The sequence below is a fragment of the Saitoella complicata genome, assembly GCF_001661265.1.
Source record: "Saitoella complicata NRRL Y-17804 unplaced genomic scaffold SAICOscaffold_6, whole genome shotgun sequence".
Taxonomy (NCBI): Eukaryota; Fungi; Ascomycota; class Saitoellomycetes; order Saitoellales; family Saitoellaceae; genus Saitoella; species Saitoella complicata.
This window is the reverse complement of record NW_017566997.1, coordinates 1-20,178: the sequence shown is the minus strand read 5'-3', so window position 1 is coordinate 20,178 and position 20,178 is coordinate 1. Positions and strand designations below refer to the sequence as shown.

The 20,178-nt window shown below is 51.7% G+C and overlaps 9 protein-coding genes and 1 non-coding gene across 10 annotated transcripts; 6 read left to right on the top strand and 4 right to left on the bottom strand.

Moving 5' to 3' along the window:
* Positions 1-42: 42 nt before the first annotated feature.
* Positions 43-1,663, bottom strand: SAICODRAFT_29472 (uncharacterized protein). Its single transcript, XM_019167422.1, has one exon. The coding sequence runs from the start codon at positions 1,616-1,618 to the stop codon at positions 155-157; it is 1,464 nt and encodes a 487-aa protein (XP_019025412.1). The 5' UTR covers positions 1,619-1,663; the 3' UTR covers positions 43-154.
* A 2,160-nt stretch (positions 1,664-3,823) lies between these two features.
* Positions 3,824-3,905, top strand: SAICODRAFT_t49. Its single transcript has one exon. It is a non-coding gene; the product is annotated as a tRNA-Ser (tRNA).
* A 366-nt stretch (positions 3,906-4,271) lies between these two features.
* SAICODRAFT_29471 (uncharacterized protein) lies at positions 4,272-4,960 on the bottom strand (the record flags this gene model as incomplete). The annotated part of the gene is made up of 1 exon (XM_019167421.1): positions 4,272-4,960. A coding segment is annotated over one exon (560 nt), but the record flags the coding sequence as incomplete, so codon positions are not given.
* On the top strand, positions 4,935-5,447 carry SAICODRAFT_29470 (uncharacterized protein). Its single transcript, XM_019167420.1, has one exon. The coding sequence runs from the start codon at positions 5,020-5,022 to the stop codon at positions 5,305-5,307; it is 288 nt and encodes a 95-aa protein (XP_019025410.1). The 5' UTR covers positions 4,935-5,019; the 3' UTR covers positions 5,308-5,447.
* Positions 5,448-7,089: 1,642 nt separating this feature from the next.
* Positions 7,090-8,039, top strand: SAICODRAFT_77648 (Prefoldin). The gene is made up of 2 exons (XM_019171072.1): positions 7,090-7,266; positions 7,489-8,039. Exons 1-2 carry the CDS (start codon positions 7,234-7,236, stop codon positions 7,822-7,824), a joined length of 369 nt encoding a protein of 122 aa, XP_019025409.1. The 5' UTR covers positions 7,090-7,233; the 3' UTR covers positions 7,825-8,039.
* Positions 8,040-8,650: 611 nt separating this feature from the next.
* On the bottom strand, positions 8,651-10,441 carry SAICODRAFT_24108 (uncharacterized protein; the record flags this gene model as incomplete). The annotated part of the gene is made up of 1 exon (XM_019166752.1): positions 8,651-10,441. One exon carries the CDS (start codon positions 10,439-10,441, stop codon positions 8,651-8,653), a length of 1,791 nt encoding a protein of 596 aa, XP_019025408.1.
* A 1,423-nt stretch (positions 10,442-11,864) lies between these two features.
* SAICODRAFT_6060 (uncharacterized protein) lies at positions 11,865-13,949 on the bottom strand (the record flags this gene model as incomplete). Its single annotated transcript, XM_019169782.1, has 1 exon — positions 11,865-13,949. The coding sequence occupies one exon, from the start codon at positions 13,947-13,949 to the stop codon at positions 11,865-11,867; it is 2,085 nt and encodes a 694-aa protein (XP_019025407.1).
* Positions 13,950-14,785: 836 nt separating this feature from the next.
* Positions 14,786-16,366, top strand: SAICODRAFT_6059 (uncharacterized protein; the record flags this gene model as incomplete). The annotated part of the gene is made up of 2 exons (XM_019169781.1): positions 14,786-15,438; positions 15,496-16,366. The coding sequence occupies 2 exons, from the start codon at positions 14,786-14,788 to the stop codon at positions 16,364-16,366; spliced, it is 1,524 nt and encodes a 507-aa protein (XP_019025406.1).
* Positions 16,367-16,568: 202 nt separating this feature from the next.
* Positions 16,569-17,246, top strand: SAICODRAFT_207750 (uncharacterized protein). The gene has a single exon (XM_019166322.1). It carries the CDS (start codon positions 16,691-16,693, stop codon positions 17,111-17,113), a length of 423 nt encoding a protein of 140 aa, XP_019025405.1. The 5' UTR covers positions 16,569-16,690; the 3' UTR covers positions 17,114-17,246.
* Positions 17,247-18,818: 1,572 nt separating this feature from the next.
* On the top strand, positions 18,819-19,622 carry SAICODRAFT_29468 (uncharacterized protein). The gene has a single exon (XM_019167419.1). It carries the CDS (start codon positions 18,835-18,837, stop codon positions 19,552-19,554), a length of 720 nt encoding a protein of 239 aa, XP_019025404.1. The 5' UTR covers positions 18,819-18,834; the 3' UTR covers positions 19,555-19,622.
* Positions 19,623-20,178: the final 556 nt, after the last annotated feature.

The following is a 20,178-nucleotide window of genomic DNA, read 5'->3' as shown; positions in this document are numbered from 1 at the left end:
TTTAGTCGCGTCAGCGATACTACGTCTTCCAATAAATGAAAAGGGCGGCTTTGTTGAACGTATTTCTGCTCTCGGTCTACTTTAGACCTGGCGAAACTCTACCGTAATCGCCATTTCTATAGCTACGTTTAGGTTATCACCGCAATCGATATCGTTACACGTCTTGCCAGTTCAACCGTATGCCCGCAACTTCCATCTCCATTGCAACTTGATGCACGATTTCTTCCGCTTCAAATCTTCCAAGCGTTTTGCTGAATGTTCGCATCAGGAACAACTGAATATCCTTTGCACTCAGTTCAACCCCCTCGTCCCTCTTCAGGATGTTATGATCCTTGTCTAGAAGCCCAAGGGTCGTGACCATTGAACGAACACCATCCTCGTACCAGATACCCCGAGCAACCACAGATTTACGGCCGATCCCATATGCTACAGCAGCAACGGTTCCCTGATCAGCATTGATCGTCTGCCTGTCAGACATAACACCAAGCGCCACAATAGCTCCCGCTGTGTCGCCCAACCTCAGAAATGTCTTGAGGATCAAGTCGTATGTCCGAACCGTTGGGGCTACTGAACTGTGAAGCATCAATCTGAAAAACTCTCTTGGCGCCATGATCTCCTCTGGCCATGCCTTCCGACCATGCCAAGATACATGAACCTGGCTCACCCACAAGATCGAATATGTACCAATATCCGGCACAACTCCACGTTCGCCAACCATGAACTTCCAAGTCTTCCATAAATTATTGAACTGATCATTCCGCAACATTGCCGCAAGTACAGCATTCACAACACGAGTGGCAAAAGGGATCCTCGCCTCCGACATCGCCCGCGTCCAATTGATGATAAAATCAAGTCTTGATCCACACCCCGGGGGCATCGGAAACTTTCTTTGAGAGACTTCTTCGATGAACAGCGCATATGACTCCATATCAGGCAAAGGATATTCCAACCCATGTTGATCCGAACCAGTTGCATTCATTCTGTGAAACCATCCCAACGCATTCTGAAGATCGTGTTGCTGAAGATACATCTTGATGATAAGGTTGATGTGTGCTGCAGAAATCGCCACTTTGCGTTCGCGCATTCTGTCCAGGATCTGCACTGCTTGGGTGGGTTGTCGTAAACCAATGAAGAACTTCAGAGCAGTGAGATAAAATTCAGGGTCCTCGGACAGCGTACTGGTACTCTCCATGTGTTCTTGGATAACTTTTGTCTTCTGATCGATTGATGTCGGCGAATCCTGGTCTGTTTGCCTGAGCAGTAGCATGATAGTGGCATCATCTGGCTTGTGACCTTTTGCTCGCATAGCGACAAAGACCTCATGGGCATGATGTATTGCACCGACACGAAGGAAGCTGTTCATCATGCTATAATAAGAGGCACTTGTTGCATCTGAGACTTCTTTATCGAATTCGCGGAAGGCCTCGAAAGCGTCGCCGGATCTGCCGCTTTTGTTCAAGGCTATGATGTAAGGTTTCCATGAATGCTCATTTCGTTGTATACCTTCTTGTTTCATTGTTGCAAAGAGGACCTCAACTCCTTCAAGTTCACCACTGCTTGTGAGCATCATAATACCAAGATTGTACCAAGGACGTTTTGTGGAGGCACCCGCAACCATTTCGCGACGCCATCTGTCAATGGCTTCGGATTTCTTGCCTTTGCGGAAGATAGCCTTGATATAACATAGTTCCTCACTCAAAGCAAGTGTCTGTCCTGCTGCAACCATAGTGGACCCAAGGACATAGCAGGCTTCAACCCATGCTGGGTTGTCATGTGGAATATAACCTCTGCCTAACCATTGCCACATTCTTCTCAATGTCTCCTTCGGTATTTGCGATAAACCTTCGGGAAGAGCAATAATAGCTTCATAAGTGCTCCACAATGCTGGCCAGTCCAAGAACCTGTCACTTACTGAAGCCAACGCCATCAGGCGAAGGACCAGTGAGGGAGTATCACCGAATGATGTAAGGCTTCTGAGAGTTTGACGATCTTGCAGGGTTCGTTTCCATGGTCTCGAAGCAGTAGGATATTTGGTAACAGCTGATCCAGTGTGACTGCTATTCACCTCCCGGTCTTCTTTTGCTTTCACATATGTCGCAGTTGTGGTGTTGAGATTTCTTGCAGCCAGTGCTTGAAAGCCGGGTGCGCCAAGGCGGGATGCGAAGGGTCTCCCAAGACTCGATCTGACCGTGGCAGGGACGGCGAACATGACAACTTATCCAAAGTCGAAAAGCGGCGATGTCGTCAGAGTTCTTTGCTAATCCCGACCTCCGGCGTATACATGACAACGTCTCCGCAGTCGAAAAGCAGTGGTATCCTCAGGAATCTTTGCTAATGCGACCTCCCTCGTAAATCCCGTACGTAAAGCTCGTGCCACGAGGAGTGAGGAGGATGGCCGTGTTGATGCGCCAAGCGTGAGTGTCGTTCGCAATGATACCGACGTGAGTGAGGTTGAATGGTAATGATAATGACTTGATCGGTGGCCGCTTGATCGGTACCGCTGTTGGTTGCTCGTTGCTCGTTGCTCGCATTGCTGGGATCTAAATTTAGAAGTCGTGCAAATCACGTGTCTACATTACATTCAGGGATACCCGCTGTGAGCGCACGCAACGACGATTAAGAAAGTTGGAATAGTCGGGACCCATATAAGATTCATATAGCACTCATGGACCTTTAATGAGGTCCGAAATATTCTACGTCGTACCACACACTCCAGGCCGTCCGCACAACTACCACTATATCGCCCTCATACGTGCGGCTCCGTACAACTTCTTTTATCGTCAGCATGAGATAGCTTACCTTGTCGTTCGCTATTAAAGTAAGCTTATTTGTCCAGTTGACATTGCCGCTCGGATCCTGTCAGGCCTGATTCTTCTCATATCTATGAGCGAGCGCAAGGCACGCAAACCATATCTGTTCTCTCACGATTCTCCAAGCACGCAGTCATCGTCGTAATCCTGGTCGCTTCCGCAGACGTCGCGCGTAAATTGCACAACCCAGGGTCAGTAGCTGTAACATGTAACTGGCTACTGAGGTCGATAGGGCTAAATGAAGAGGAGGCAGCAATTCCAATGAAGCAGTATGGCGGGCACCGTGAGAATATGGAATAGGCCAAGACTGCGACCGACAATGAAAGCACCGGGTAGCAATGTCAGAAACAGTACAGCGGGCGCCAGAATGCGATAGTATCGCCAACGCGTAGGCGAGGGATTCCGGGTGGACGAGGAGTAGCTCGCAAGAACTGCGACATCCGACCGACACTCAGACGAGTGGTTGAAAGGTGACTTAGCAAAGACAAACATCGTTTATTACAAGCAACTGGACGCTCAACAACATAATCCAAGCTCGTATTGCAGAGTGGAATGTCAAAGGACGGGCGTGGGAGCTGGGGCGGACGCGTTCAGAAGCCATGGTATTCTGACGGTTACACTCGGGCTCGGCCGCTGAGTAGAAGTCAACAACAGCTTCGTAAGCGCAGAGAAACAACGATAGGAGTCGGAGTCAAGAACCTCGTAGTAGCAAGGATGAAGACAGGCGGCTTCCTGGAAGCCACACGGCAGCAGTAAGTTCATTGACGGTACCATGTTGATTGACGATCGGCGAGGAAATAGGGGGAAGACTCAGAAGACGAATACCGGCCTGTAGCTAACCTCGACTGGATATTGCGGGTGGAAAGCGGCCCATGCGTTGTACGGATTATTAAAACCTTAACCGCCGTGCAACGTCGACAGACATGCACGTGGGAATTTTGACTGCCCGTTTTCGGTGCGAGTGGTTGACATACAGTCCTAGTATTGTTAATTACAAAAACGAACCATGTTCAGTCGGAGTGTCCGAGTGGTTAAGGAGTCAGACTTGAAATCTGATACCCATTGGGTGCGCAGGTTCGAACCCTGTCTCCGACGTCCCTTTTCCCTTTTCGTGTCTTCCTGTCTGGTAGCGGCGAGGGCTGTCTCCGGCGCTTGACTGCTATGCATGCTCTGTAACGCTGCCAAAGCTCTCTGCTGCTGAACAGAATGTACTTCTCTTGGCGAGGAGTCTACCCATTTGGTGGACGGTCGCGCGGGCGGCCCAGGGTGGGAAATCCGTACCCGCGGAAGGGATGTTTTTCGGATGCGCAACAATTGAGGGTTCCTTTACATCGTCAGTACAGCCCCGGTGGCCGTGGATGAACGAAGAATTGCAACACCAAGCATTTCATGAGATATTTCATCTATTAAGTTCTTCATGTTGGGTATGACATAGCTATAACAGCAAAAGAAAGCAAAAATACCAACTCCGTCCAGAAATCCGTATACGTATAGCGCCAGGCCCCGTAGATTAACTGATACATTTCTCAAGCATCGTTTTCCTCACTCTCCCATACTCTTCATGTATCGTGAGTGTGAAGAAGAAGGGGTTTAAACCTCGCCCCTCACCCCAAACCTTTCACTCCCATCCGCGGCAACCCCCATACTCAACACAACCACAACCACCAACAACGCAATCATCCCCAACACCCGATCCAACCACACCATCTTCTCAACCGCCCCCTCGCCATCATCGATCTCTTGCAATCTCTTCTCTTCTTCCCTTCGCGCTTTTGCTTCCGCGCGCAGCTTCCTCACAGGGCGGGAGGAGCGGCGGGCTTTGGAGGAAGGGGAGGAGGAGGGGGAGAAGCGGAGGGAGAAGGAGGTCGGTGAGGGGTCGAGGTCGGGGGAGGAGTCGCAGTCTGTGTCGTAGTCGTAGGAAAGTGTCGAAGAGCCCGAGTTCGACACTACGGACGCGAAACTCGAAGATCTACTCTCGCTGCGCACACTCGCCGCCGTAGTTACGCCTGCTGTCGTTGGAGCAGAAGCAGAGGCAGAGACAGACCCGCTGTCCGCCGCACCCGTCGTTGACCCAGACGCAGACGAGATCGAAAGTTGTCGTTGTTGTGCCTCATGCCGCGACTCGAGCGATACGAGCCATTGGCTCATGGTCTCAACATCCACCTTCTCCTCCGTAACAGTTGTAGTGACAGATTCGGTCGCCGGCGCAATGGCCAGGGTAACCGGCACACTCCTCTTCATCTCCTCAACCAGCAGCGCAGTCGTGACCTCCAACTCAATCGACGACCTCGACGACGCCGGTCCCGAGGATTGTTTGCGGGGTTTAGTGGTCGTACTCGCAGTAACGGACACAGAAGTCGATGACGAAGAAGGCGTCGAATTGTTTCGAGAAGATCGACGGCGTGTTGTGCGGAGTGTCGGCGGATCAGAGGCTCCGGTAGCGAAGAGGATGGGTTGGGATACAACTGGGGATAGGGTCGTTGCCATTGTCTGTTGAGGCAATTGCGATTGCTGTCGTTTTCGAAAAAATGTAGTCGTAGTTCGTGGATCGTAGATCGTATTCAGCTGTCACGGATCAATCGCTGTGAACTCTCTCTCAGCAGCTGGAACAGTCACTGCACGGTGTTGTGGTCACAATGAATGTCAATCGAGCAGAACAACAGACAAACGGCCGCTCCTCTTCCTATATACGGTAATGTAATCCTCCAACGCCATCCGTCGTTCCACCACCACCCCCATGACAACAGGAAACCGCCCCACGTTTTTCACCTCCGACCCACCACCTCCGCCTCAACCTTCAGCCCGGGATGCCCGCCATCAAAAGACGCGCGAAACAGCCGATTTCATTTGGTGATTCCAGCATGCGACTGGCATGATCCTGATCGCTCGAGCGCTCATATCGTACCACTTGCATTCCGTGGTGTTGTGGTTCCAGGTCGCCCTAGCTGCAAGTATGGCTCTCGGTGCGCGTTACAATTGAGCCGTGCGCGCGATGTGAAGGTGTGGGCTGATTTTTTGGATATGCGGTGCGACTAAGTACGATAGTGTGGTAAGTGTTCCAAGAAAGGGAGAATGTGGGAAGGGAGAATGTATCCGCTATTCGCAATTGGGGTTGAATGCCGTTTTCGGGGAAGGTGATCTGAGGGTTATTCTAGAAGTGGAATCGGGTCATGGACGTCCTCGGCCTTCAGAGTCGTCGCACCGGCCGGGAGGTAGTCATTCCCGCAATTGCAATCGCGATACCATATCCATTTTACCCGCGCCCTCGACCTGGCGGTGGTTCGAGGAATCACGATTCGAGATACTTCTTACGTAACGTACGGGCGGACAATCTGTAATGCCTCACACATCCCTGGACCTCCGCCCGCGCCGCTCGAGCGTTTCAACTCAGCCCTTGTCTGTCCTCTGTGTCAAACCACCGACCGACACACACTCTGAACCCTACACACCGGCCACCCGTCGCCCACCGAGATATCGGGACCAGACACTACGGGTCCCACATGGACTCCACCCCCATGGCTGCTGCTGTCACCCCAGGGCTGTTTGCTCCCGCGCCCCCCTGCTCCTCCCCCCGAGCCTCCAGGTGCGTCCGGCGCGCGCGCGGGCCTGCCAGATTTCATTCCACGACTGTTTAAGACGCTTGAGGACCTCTTCCCTTTATCCAAGTTTATCCCGGTCAAACCACCTTAAGCTTACTCAATTGCAAACAGGCAGCTGTCGCATGCGGATGGTCGACGTGTCTGTAATCCACATCCAACTGCAATGCCACACAGCGTGAGCTCCCTTGTCAAACATTAATCTCGGTGATTGCTCACTCATGATCATGATCGTACATAAGCATAAAGCAAATCAATACCTGATCGTGATCATGACAATTGTCCTCTCAGCTGACTCCTACGTAATCACATCACACGTTTGAGCAGATGCCCACGCGCTACGCTTCTGGAATGATCAATGTTGTGATGTCGACGTCGATGGCATGGTTCCATTCATCGCCATACCGGTGCTTCCTTTCAGCTGATCCATGCAGAAGCGGTTTGCCAACCCGCGGCCGGGCAACGCACGCTGTTGGAACGCGTGGGGGATCGTAGGGGGAACTTGAATGGACTCGCGGGCCGGATCGCCGAGTGTGGAAGATGCGGGTAAAAGCCGATGGGAGGATTTAATCCGATCGATTTATGTTGAAGTATACTAAAGAAGGATTAACCCGGGTGCAAGGTGCTGCGGGTTCATGCGGGCTCGGGCGCGACCGACGTCGTCTACGTTACATACACAAACTCCCTCGAACAGGATCAAGTACCTCCTCGACCGCCGGTAATTCTTACACGAAGGAAACAATCGCAATACGGATCAACTGCAATTGGGCCTTAAAGAAGCAAATAAAGCGAAGAGGGACCTACGAGATCATATATACACATCCACGATGTCGGCAGTTAACGATGAGGCTCTTATAAAGGTGAGTCTTGATCTGACTTTAAGGGAGAGCATTCAAGGGATACGAGTGGATTGGCAAGGCTACGGCTTGTACGCGCTCTACCTAGTCGTCGGACGATGCACGAAGTCTTCGACAGCTCGGGTTCATCGCCTTGCCGTGACTTCCCTCGAACATCCCCGACTCCGCGGCCACTGCGCCCCGCCCTCTGCTCGCAGAAACCCCATACTGACAGCTTTGATCCAGCTCCTCCAAACCCTCGATACCCGCGCAACCTCCTCCGCCATCCAACTCCAATCCCTCAACTCCCTCCTCGCCTCCCACTCCCGCACCCACCGCGCCCACCAACTAACCCTATCCGAACTCCAATCCCTCCCGGACTCGACCCCCCTCTGGACCGGCTGCGGCAAGATGTTCATCAGAACAGAGACGGAGGAGGTCGTTAAGGAGATTGAAAATAGGATCGAGGAGGTGGAGAGGGATGTTAGGGATTTGGGGAAGAAGAAGGGGTATTTGGAGATCACGGTTGAGAATGCGAGGAAGCAGATGGAGGAGGTCATTGGGAGGGTGCAGCAGCAGTGAGTATGGCTGTGAAGTGTAGGAGGGGTGTACGATAGAGGTACGGGTGGTATGAAGAGCGGATGTTTGCAACAATTGTCATGTTATTGTGTGGAAAAGGCATCTATAGAATCCGAGCAATACGCATCGAAGAACGTTTGGAGCTTGCTCGTTGAGGTCCATATACGTGGTGCTTCTTCAGATAGGTTAACCTTGAGGTCATTGAACACCGTTCGCGTACACTCGAGCCCTCACCTACATGTTGCCAGCCTTAAGCTTAAGGAAGCACAAGCTGATACAAGCTTACATTGTACCGGATAGGCTCCACCATCTGGCTTCACTGACAAGCTGCAATCGACATCGTTTTTTCCCACGACTTCCTTGGGCCACTGAATGCAAATCTTAGTACTGCTGTGTGCAAAATTCCTTGACGGCGCGCATTTTACCGCCTATATGTGCGAGGGTTTTGCACACAGCAGTACACGCATTGAGGGAGCACAAGAGGCGGCAAGAACGATATTGAGCGCAAAGTTTACCTTCTTCGGCGAGGGACAACTTAAAGGTGATTGTGTCACCCTTGGAGTAGATGGTCTGGCTCTGGCTAAGATTAAACCTGAGACCGTAAAGTGCAGTGATGCAAAAAGGAAAGCATACTGGAGGTTGAAACGACTGAAAAAGCGTTTGAATATAAAGTTAGCTAAAAGAGATTTACAAACTTGGTCAATAAACTATCGCTGCTCACCACCGCCGGAGTTGAATCTCCTTGCTCCTCCAAAAAAGGTGACACGCCTTAGCTCCATGTCCAAGATATGCTGCGTAAGTGCAGTCTACAAAGGATATTCTCTCACAATCAATGTCCGTGACCATACCGACCAAGGGGAATAGCGTGCGGGTCTGGATCAGGTGACGAACCCAAATCATCCTGCAACAGCGGCTCACTAATATTCCCGTCCAAATGCGAACGCTGCGAGCGGAATCCCATCGGCCACCTGGGGCTGCTATCGTGAGATAAATAAGGCGCGGGAGTAGACTGCATCGGAGGGCTTTGATTGTGATGCGTGGACGAATAAGAGTAAGTCGGCGGGAGAGGTGGCATAGGAGGATCTGCCGGGTAAGACGCAGACATACTCAACGGTACGGGTTGATAAGCCGTGGTCATGGCAAGCCTGTATGGGACGGCACCGTCAAGTGGGGCGTCCCATGTCACTCCATCCCCTTTCTTCGAGAATTCCGTGTTAATACTGTCGTAGCGACGTATGAGCGAGTGGCGCTTGGCGTGCTGGGGAAGAGGACTGAGAGTTCTGGTCTTCTTGTAATACATGTCGTAGATGTGAATGAGACCTTCAGTGGTGAGGCATTGGTCACGGATGACGCTTCGAGCGTAACGCTCATGTCGGGATTTGAAGAGATCCCAGCCGTTGTATAGTAACATCGGCACCATCCACAGAGCCACGAGAAGATAAGGCCATAAGAATACTTGCTGCCGACTTTCCATCACTTCATACCACAACCAATATTGGAACAAACGTGAGGAGAGTGTTGTGGATGTGCCGAACGTCGCGTTATTGAACGTGGAAAGCTGCACGTGAAAGATGTGAGAAGCAAGGTTCTGGGCAAGGCTTCGATCGAATGTAGCATTTTGATCATTGTAGCCGAGACCGTCCCATGCTGCCATGATCTCGTCCACGTCAGCCCATCGGCCCGCACCCAAGCCCGGCATCATTAACCAATAGGGAAAGTTGGCTACTGGGGCAGCAGGTATATCCCAAGTATCGTTCGCAATCGTCTTGTTTGGCGGCAAAAAAAGTACGGAATCATTTCTCCAGAAAGATAACGTACAATTACCCAACCAGAACGTGCGGTCGTACGCATGATTGGTTGCGTCTGTCATCGCATGCCAACCAGCCTTAAGGGCGGATGTGTTCGGCGCTTCGAAATATTGATATTCAGATGTAAGATTTGTTGCATTTATGACGAGGTTTGTGCCTTGGGCGCTCTCAACCTCGACTCTGGGTACCATAGGCACGACGATACCGACAGTAATCCACATAGTCGAGTAATCCGTGTCGTATGGTCCAATCTTTTCATATGCGTTTGAAGACAGCACATAAAGACCAGCCTCCAGTGGAAGTGGAAGCAGATAAGGGTACGTCTCAGTATCCGATAATGTCGTAAATGTAACGCTGTCGAGGTAATCTTGAGAATAGCCATCAAGAATGGCCTGAAATTCAGTGGCATCATCAACACTCACATTGACACCAATCCTGCCGTGAAACGGCGTTACCTTCGCAACAGTGCCTTCACAGAGTCCCTTTACTTGAAACGTTGAGTTGTCGATGTTTGCCCAACAGCTTGCAGCAGGGTACGACATGACCCCATCTTCTGCCATTGTCATATTCAATTCCAGCATATTGTGTGTTGCAAGCGGCTGATATGCAGGTCTGTCCGACATGGTCAAGTTGAACACTTCAGGCTTTGAGTCACCAGAAACGCTCAAGAACAGCCTTGACACATCTGCAATGGTGCTGTCGTTCTGATGCGTGATAGGCCGATAAACCGTGTTTTGCAGACTCTGCACGCCTTGAACACCGAGGAAATTCAAAAATCCACACAACACAACAACGATAAGGCGCACAACCATAGTTCCCGGTCGATGTTTTGCGAAATGGATCGTTGAAGCTAAGATATTTGGTCCATCACCGCTCGACACCTCCCCATGAAAATCCTGAGTGGCGATGCGGTCACCAAGCGTAGCTTTGTTTTCTTGATGATACCTTGCAGCAGAAATGAACCCAATACGATCCCCGCAACAATTGTCAACAGTTGCTCGATTGCGTTGAAGCAGAACGCAACGAAACCGGGGGTGATGTGGCCGTGACCCCAATACGTTGCCGGAAGTACGAATTCACTCCATCTAAACGGTTTGGAAGTCGTCAAGTTCGCGAAATTGAAGGCCCAATATGCGACAAGGAAGTAGAGAAACTGAAATGCGATGACAACGCATTCGTTGCCCCACGTGAACCGATACTTGATCATCGTGATCCACACAAGAGCGTCAAAGAAGATATGACAAACAAGGGACGAAAGGCGTGATCGGTAGCGGTGATACGGCGAACAACCGTGAATGTTTGCATGCACCGCGTGTATTGACTGATGTACTGATTGAGTACTTCCAGTCTATCACAAAGACCAATCAAGCATCGAGGTAGTTGATAGCAGGCTGCAATGCTGTACAAAAACCGTCGGTCGGACACAGGCTTCTTATGTATCGCCGTAACCCTCACAAGCACCATGAGGTCTTGTCTCCCGCCAGCCGAGCGTGGTTCTAACGCCCGCGACATGAGCCCATCCTCGGTACGCGATAAGCTTCATCCTCATGGCGAGGATCAACGGCCCGGTTCCCGCTCGTTTAATCAGTGAGGCTATGCTTCTGATAGCCGATACTGGAGGCGAGCCTGGCGGCTGTGCAAAGATCTGTCGGCAGGCTGATTGACAGTATCCGGGTGAGAATTGGGAGACGTCCGGCCTTCTGTTGCGTAAACAGGGACCGTTATCAAACCGGACAGCACTATAAGCGCAAGTCGAGATCGATCAGATTGGCATGAGATGAAAAGCCCGAGCCGGCCCGCCTGAGCCTGACAAGCAAGAATAGCAACTTTGTCGAGGCCCGATTCGAAACCATGATCCCGGTAGGCAGAGCCATATCCATGTAGATGTCGCTTGTAGAATAACGTCGAACCACGAATAGCTCGTGCACACCCTCAAGTTTTGCTTGTCGAAAACCTGGTCCTTGATGTGGTGCCGGCCTGAACCGGCGTACGGGCCGCGTGCGGGCCGCGTGCGAAGCCGGCAACGCACAAACTTTATTTTACGAGCGGGAGATATCCATGGGAAATAGCAGCATCATTGTGATAATGCCATGTGGTTACTATGTGTGCCAGAATTAGAGATATAAGTAGGGACAACTTGACATCTCCACACACGGCCACGATGCCATCGACCAAAGCTCAAGATCTCACTACTGGCTTGACTCCACGTGCAGATCCAAGATGCCGGTTCAGCCATCAATATTGGTGATGATACACGCCCGCTGAATCGTAATACCCACTCTCACCACCCAGTAACGGCTCCTGCATCGGCGGGCTGGACCTGCCGTACGCGTGTTGTCCTCCTCGAGCTCGTGGAAACGACGGCGATTGCATGGGGCTCGTATACATCAGCGGTGCATACGCTGGACTGACCGGTGCCATTGGATACGATGGATACGCCGTATCGGGCTGACCATACATCATATCCTCATCCTTCCGCGCTTCCGGTCCTGTCGGCAAACTACCCGGCCCCTCCGGCGCATCCCAGTATACATCCTCCGAATCATGACGGACCTCTGTTTCGATCTTCTCGTATAACGCGAATAGGGCGTGCCTCTTCGCGGACCGTGGGAGGCGATCGATGTTTTTCTCCATACGTGCGTACATGGCATAAACATGGATCAACCCCTCGGCTGTCAAGCATTGATCCCTAATCACACTCCGCGCGTACCGCTCGCGACGAGTTCGGATGAGTTGGTAGAGGTTGTAGAGGAGGATCGGGATCATCCAGATTGGGAGGAGGAGGTACGGCCAGAGAGTGATGACGGCGCACATGTCTGGTTCTTGCCAGATGTAGTGGTAGGGGAAGGTGGAGGTGGAGAGGGTTCCTTGGACAGTTCTGTTGGAGGTGCCGGCGCGGAGGGAGGAGAGGAGGGAGTGGTATGTGTGCGAGATCAGTTGTTCGGTAAGTGGGTTGGTGAAGGTGTCGACCGTCGCGTTTTCTGTTGGATATTGCAGACCGTGCCAAGCTTGCGTGATGCCTTCGTCTTCACAGATGACAGCGGGAGCGTCTGCGGAAGTTTCGTCGATGGGGTGCAGTGTCCAAACGACGTTATCCACCAGAATCTCTGGATCGCGTGGATCGAATTGAACGCTTTGGTTTTGCGGGAAAAAAGTCGACTGGTTGTCTCTCCAAAAAGATATGGAACATTCGCCCATCCAGAAGGATCGGTTAAACAAAGCACCGGTGACGCTGTAATCGGTCATCGTGTACCACCCATCTCCAAGATGTGCAGGAGAGGAGGTATCAATCTTTTCGTAGCCGGCATGACCATGTGTGATGTTGAGCGAGTTGGCGGCCACGGTCGTGTTTGGAATAACGGGAACAACCACTCCGACGGTCATGTTCCACACCTTAGCGACTTCGGAGAATTTGCCGTGTTGCAATATATATACTCCCGCATCGTCATACAGGAACGGATATGTCGTAGTATCCGCAGCTGGTGGGTTCAACTGAACTGGAGTGATCTTCGAGCTGGTAGCGTTTACGTTGAAGGGACCGGTGTACGGCGTGCATGTCACCTGTGTGCCCTCACACAATCCCACGACCTGGCTTGTGTTGTCCGGCAGGTTACCCCAGCAATTCGCGGCGATGAAGGATATGAAGCCTTCATTCTCCATGGTTGCGTTCAGATTCAGGAGGTCGTAGTAGAGGAGGGGTTGGTAGGTCGGTTCTTCGGCGAAGGTTTTGTAGATGTTGTCCGTTCCATTATTGTTCCCCGAGATGAATAGACAGGAAGTATCGTCCTGTATACCGTGGCCAGGTTTGGGCTGCCAACATGCTGCAGTGTTTTGAAGACTTTGAACGCCTTGGACTCCGAGGAAGTTGAGAAGACCACAGATGATGACGATGACAAGCCGCTTTGCCATGACTCCCTTCTCCGCTTTCATAAAGTGCGCACACGCAGCGAGGAGGCCGGGTCCATCCCCTCCAGTGATCGACACGAATAAATCTTGGATCGCGATCCTCAGTGCAAGCGAGGCCCTCGCATTTTCCACAACACCTTGAAACAGGAAAGCCCCGAGGATAATTCCAGCGATGACGGTGAAGAATTGTTCGAATCCATTGAACATAAACGCCACGAACCCGGAATTGATATGTCCAACTCCCCAGTAGGTTGGCGGGAGTGTAAATGTACTCCAGGCGAATGCGGGGGAGGATGTGATAATGTTTTGCCAGTTTTGACCGAAGTTGAAGACCCAGAAGGCGATGAGGAAGTAGGCGAACTGGATAAGGATGACGATACATTCATTGCCGTATGTGAACTTGTACTTGATCATGCTGACGTTTGCCTCGCAGTTGATAACGGGCTCTGGATCTAAATCAACGACGTGATGTCGATAGGATGACGAGACAGCAGTGCTAGCCGTGGTCGAGGGTCAAGATTGAGGTAACCAACAGCTGTGCAGCCGATTCCTTTTGTAGTTCATCCAACGATCAACTAGCTGCAAGTTTAACTGAGAAGCATGTCCGGCCCGGTTCATGTGTGGGCGGCTGGCGGCATGTGCGGGGCCGAGGAACAACGGCTTGACAAACCGTGGATGGTGATTTGGCAGCCAGACCTCGGCCAAGGCATCTCTGGAATTATGATCACCAAGTCGAGCCTCTTAGCCAGCCTCATTCTTGGGCGAATCGTCGTTTTGTGCGCCGCGGATCAGGGAGGCATGCCGGGCATCATATTATGAGTTATAGATGGCCGCCGACAGACAAGAAAAATGTTCTATCGAATGGAGCATAGCGCAACAGCTGCTTACATCCTTAATCCATCTCCGTGACGGTCATCGTTCACGGGCCGGGTGTAGCAGAACCATGGAGGTTGGCCTGAGACTGCAAGGAGCTAGCTGCACACCAGCGCGACTGGCCCGCACTGACCCCAACTTTAATTGACAAGGATATCGACAGCAGTTTTACCAATAGGCAAGTGATATCGAGCCGGGCAGTTGAATCTGAAGGTTATCAAAGGGTAACTTCATTCGGTCTGTATCCTGTGGTACCCGCACTTTCTGCTCAAGGCTTAGGGTTAGGGTTAGAGTGGGCCATTCCGATACACCGTGGGAAGCGGTAATTCGAAGCTGGCCTATTTCTGCCTGACACGATAAACCGCACCGGTTCCGCAATGAACACGCAGCTGGAGGCTCTACCGGTTCAGGTACCTCCAAATCCTCGCTTCGATCCGCCACTCTCAGTCCAGCGCAACGCACACATACACCAAGAGCTCCTCTCGCTCCCCGTTCCCCGCCCAACGTCTCTCCTCGACCTCGGCTGCGGTTCCGGCCCTCTCATCTCATTTCTTACTCCATGCGATGATCGACTTCCGCTGCAACATCTGAAGGGTGTGGACGTCGATCTGAGTGAGTGCCAAAAAGCGGTAGAGAGGACAGCGGTAACGGAGGCGGATCACGGGGTAGGGATAAGGTGGCGGAAATTGGAAGTTGAGATTTGGGAAGGCGATTTCAGGGATATCGGGAAGGAGTGTGAGGCAGATGTAGTTGTTGCGAGTGAGGTTGTGGAGCATCTTGATCCTGAGATTCTTGAGGCGTTTCCGGAGGTGGTGTTTGGGCGGCTGGCGCCCAAGGCGGTGGTGTTGACAACTCCGAATAGGGAGTTTAACGCAGTTTTCGAGTTGCTCGAGGAGCTTGCCTGGGATGCGGAAGGGGAGCAGGGCGAGGGGGACGCTCGTGTCGGGGGCTTCACCAGACCTGGTGTGCCGTATCGGATGCGACATCATGATCACAGATTCGAGTGGACTCGTCCAGAGTTCAATCAATGGTACGCAATCACCCGAGGAGAAACGAGAACACGATGCTAATGATCGGTTTTCTGTAGGTGTCACGCCATCGCTTTCAAGTTTAATTACGAGGTTGAGATGTCTGAGATAGGCACAGTGAAAAACCTCATCGATGCGTCGTCGCCGTCCATTGAACCGTACGTGGAGTTACTGCTGCCGTTTCGAGATACAGTGGGTGAAGCGAGTCAGTGTGCGTTGTTTACCGTTCTTCCTTCTTCGCCAGCGGCGTTGTCGGGTACCGGTGCAACGACCTCGAGTCCCAGCGCGAACAATGTCCGCAAGGGAAGATCGGCGCTGACACCAATCAGACGACATATTTACCCTGTCGCTGAGAATGAAGGTTGGCCACCTTCCATGGACAAAGTTTTGAGCTGCGTGAGAGACGTTGCCAGCATCTTTGTCCCCAAAAATGCGTTTGAGAAGGCGAAACTGGTTACAGCCACGAATACGGGTTGTGACTTGCGCGGATGCAAGGCGAACAAGGAGAAGGTCAAAGTCAAAGCGACTCCGAAAGAGGTTTGGGACATGAAATTCGAGCTACAAAGGGTATGGAGGTATCATTTTGGGCTATTTTGCAGCATGCTTGGGGAGGTGAAGGGAGAGAGGTGGCCGTATGACGACACCGTCGACATTGAGTTACAGACGGATGAACAAGAGGCGCAAGAGCCTTACGAGGTCCTGCGCGATCGAGACGAGCCGAAACTGGTAGCTATAAACGTTGAAGGGCATGCAGGCCAGAGTGGAAGCGAGGACGACGTGGTGATCGTGTTTGAGTTCTGTTTAAGGCCACCGGGAGGGGAAGAAGGAGAAATTGCAGAGGTGGATGCCTTTGAAGAGGCAGAGTGGGAAATGGAAGTGAACGACGCGGTGCCACAAGCGAGTACGGAGACGATTGTTGGGTGGGACTGAGGACCTTGGAGAAGATCAGGCCGGCTCGGGAAGGGCCTACCGCGCCGTCAGCTACCTTCAGGTCTCCTCGTAGCCTTAATGAAAATCTCGAAAGAATATAAAGCTTATGGTAAATGTCCTTTACAGTTGTTTACCTTTGGTACCCACGCTTGATCTCGTACTCGTACACTGTGCGCCGTACGTCGACATCAAGGCGTTGCCTGAGCAACGACCGCCATAAGCTGGACAGCACAACAAGTTCAAGAGCACTCGACAGTACGAAATGGTGGTGTATACTGATGATCCTCAAGGTAATCTCGCCAATCAAAAGTCTCATGATATCATATGTCACTCCAACCGAGCTTCTCCTGCGTTTGCGTCGTCCGCTGTAGACGCTGCTACATCCAGAAAGTCATCGGGGACACAACGAAGGAAGAGCGTGCACCTAGCATTTGCAATTTTCTGAAGTTCTGGATTTACGTGATCAAGACGGTGGAGACCGGATGTAGATGCCGCACAGGATCGATCCGTGTGTTCCGCCATTGCCAAGTAACGCGCTGGCAAAACCCGCGTACGATCCCGGGCTTGGAAACACCTTCCGTTCGCTCTGACCCGATGAGCAAGATGACCGGTTTTCGTAAAGCAAATGTACCCGCTAGCTCTTCGTGCCATCGGAGGAGGTCCATAAGGGCACGGCGGAACAACCTTATCCCCAACGGCCCGGGATGGGTCCGAAATACCTCGGCTCAGTGCGATCCACGCGAGTGATAACTCTAAAACCACATGCTTCGAGTTGTCACGGGAAGGGATATCGACAATGCTCGCCTTGCCATCTACGTACAGATCACACCTCGCGCAGGGCGCATCATCCACCATTTTACCTCGCCGCTCGGTACTCCGTGGGTTGATTCGGAGGAAGGCTTGAAAAGACCCTGAATCGCACTTACTACCGGCCCTCTCCATCGAATTGTGGTCTGTTACGAAAAACGGTGTAGTCTTCGACAAGACCTGCCTTATTTCTCGAGTCGGTCAATATGATCAAGTTTAAGTTTACCTGGTACGCCGAGTGCCTTATACTGGCAGTCCAAGCCGTTTATTTCCTGCTGGCATACCTGTTCTTCAACTATGGAAATACGGTGCAAAACTACCTCCGCTTTGGTCCGCCTTTTGGATGGAGTACAGTCACGCTGCAACCCTACGCCTGGGGCAACGAGGACGGTCATGGACCTACAATCTCCGCCGGTTTTGTTGCCTTTGCATACAATGCCATCGAGCAGTTCTTAACCATTGCAGCCGGGATCGTTCTGAGCGGGTTTCTGTTCAGGGGGATTATCGACAACCAGCGGGCTTCCCTCGCGAGGAGGATCGGAATTCAAGAGTTTCATCACGAAGTCAGGAATGGAGATGGCGCAAGTTTGATGGCGGCTGCTATCACGTTCCTTCATAAGCAGAACCGTCTAGTTTTCCGACGGGTTCTTGTCATCTGCTTTTGTGGGTTTCTCACCTTCTGCGCCGTTCAAGGTGTTCAGTCCCTTACGCAAACGGTCACTTGCACAAAGTATACCCATTTCGCAACAGAAAACCAGTCTGATATATCTTGGCTATTCCGAAACCGGAGCACTTCGGACGGAAGCGACGTCTATGAGATGTATGGCGGAGGATGGCAATTTCGACCATTGCCATATTGGAACATGCTACACACGGATACGACCATGGAAGTAGATGGATTCCTGTCATTTGCGGCCACGAATTGCTGGTGTCCAAATGCCAACGAGAATACTACCCAAGCCATCGGCCTCTGCGAAGGGACAGTGGCCATCTGCGAGCCATATGACGGTGACATCGGTATTCATGCTTTCAGTAATTACTCCGCTGCCGGGTGGGTGTGGCAATCGGATCCAGGTTTTGAGAGCGAGTATATGTTGAACTTCACGGGAAACGCTAACGGCAACTACACTGGTCAACGATGGCCGCTGAACTTGGACGTCATCGGGGTCTCTCTTCTCAACCCGCCCTCAGACACGACGCCGGTAGCTTCAATTTGGAACGTCACCATTGGCATCATGACACCCTATACGCCGAACGACACACAATGGAATAACACGATCCCAGCAAAAAGCATAATAAGCACCCCGTGGACAAACATCACCAGAGCCAAGAACGCCACCAGTTCTGGCTGGTATGTCGTGAAAGATCCTGACAATGTCATTTACGATCGCTCGTTCTGGATTGGTACATGCAACGTCAGCTTCTGGAGGAATAGCACAACGACGTTCTGGCCGGTGAACAATTCCACTAACAGTCTCTTCGCAAAGCCGGAGCCCCTGAACGTCACAAATCCAGGCTGGAAACCATTTTCGCCGACTGATCTCGCGCCTCCGGAAGGTCTCCTTGGTGCTTGGCAGGGTTTAGGTGCCGCCAACTCCAATGCTACGTTTATCAACCCATTGTTTGTTAACAATCTCACCGCGCACATCATCAATGCGGCAATGTCCGTTCCGTATAAAGTGAATAGTACTAGGGCTCCGAAACTTTCGCCGGTTGTCAATACTGGTCGGAGGCAGCAACAGACGATCTATAACTGCCAACAAGTCACCTTTTGGCCTTACATCCTCGTTGCTCTTTGGATGGTGCCCGTTCTTTGCTACAATTTCTGGGACTTGATCAACTCTCGCAATGAACGTCGCGCAAGAAGTATAATTCGAGATCAAACCCTTACCGCAGCGGGCTTGATCCACGTATACGCCCTGCACGCTCGTCCAGGTCATGAGGTTGGCGAGAAAATGCGTAACACGGTCAAGGAGAAGGAGCTGTTGGACATATACGAGGATATCGACACGCATGTGCAACACAATGATGACGACGTCTATTGGAATGCTGCAATGACGTTGGCAGAGCCACCGGGGAGTCCGTATTCAAGTCCATACACGCCTGAATGGAACCCCGAATGGTCAACGTCGCCGCCGGAGTCGCCGGCTGTGATGCAAACGCACCCAAGTGCCCTTTCTCCACAGCTCTCGCCGTCGTCATTGGGGTCACCTTCATTACCGGCAAGTCCAACAAGAATGGCGACAAGGAGACAGAGACTTTTCAGGAGGGGGACTTCATCGGATGGGATGGCAGAACCGTTACTTGAAAGCGAGCATCACGAATACTACGACTCAGAGGGTATTCCATTGAGCACGTGGTCGGGAAGGAGACGGCGATGAAGGAGAGATGTGTTACCCGGAATCAGAGCATTCCGAAGGACTGCTGGTAATTCGAAACCTTCACCACATATAGTTAGCCTTACCAAGATGCAACCCCGTTTTGACGTTCTTTTGGTGCCCAATCCGGTAATTTAGCCCTGGCCGCGCGCGTGGCGAACGTGAAAACCGACCTGAAAACGCCCGGTAAAAAATTGTGAAATCAGTAAAATTGACCCGGCGAATCTGTTCTTTTATACTTCAGGTTTATTCCTATTACTAGTACATGGAGGGTTTATGGCATAAAACCTCTGTTTTGGGCAAGACTAGACCATAAGCGGTAGGGATCGCCGGGTCTGGGAAGGCCCCATGGTAGCAAGAGGCCCCATGGTAGCACCGGCAAAAAGGTTGGGTGACGGAAATCGACGAAAATCGAACTGGACCTAGAGAACCCGAAAAGGGTAGGGCCGGCAAAACTTTAAGGTACTAGCTCAATCGTGAGCAAAGATATTGACGCTTAGGGTTAGGGTTAGGGTTAGGGTTAGGGTTAGGGTTAGGGTTAGGGTTAGGGTTAGGGTTAGGGTTAGGGTTAGGGTTAGGGTTAGGGTTAGGGTTAGGGTTAGGGTTAGGGTTAGGGTTAGGGTTAGG

Bases quoted from the DNA above. Each gene is read 5' to 3' on its own strand.
- SAICODRAFT_29472 (XM_019167422.1), bottom strand. From the start codon at position 1,618: ATGGTTGCGGGTGCCTCCACAAAACGTCCTTGGTACAATCTTGGTATT.
- SAICODRAFT_29470 (XM_019167420.1), top strand. From the start codon at position 5,020: ATGGCCAGGGTAACCGGCACACTCCTCTTCATCTCCTCAACCAGCAGC.
- SAICODRAFT_77648 (XM_019171072.1), top strand. From the start codon at position 7,234: ATGTCGGCAGTTAACGATGAGGCTCTTATAAAG. The intron at 7,267-7,488 runs GTGAGTCTTGAT...GCTTTGATCCAG, and splicing joins ACGATGAGGCTCTTATAAAG to CTCCTCCAAACCCTCGATAC.
- SAICODRAFT_207750 (XM_019166322.1), top strand. From the start codon at position 16,691: ATGTCACTCCAACCGAGCTTCTCCTGCGTTTGCGTCGTCCGCTGTAGA.
- SAICODRAFT_29468 (XM_019167419.1), top strand. From the start codon at position 18,835: ATGTCCGTTCCGTATAAAGTGAATAGTACTAGGGCTCCGAAACTTTCG.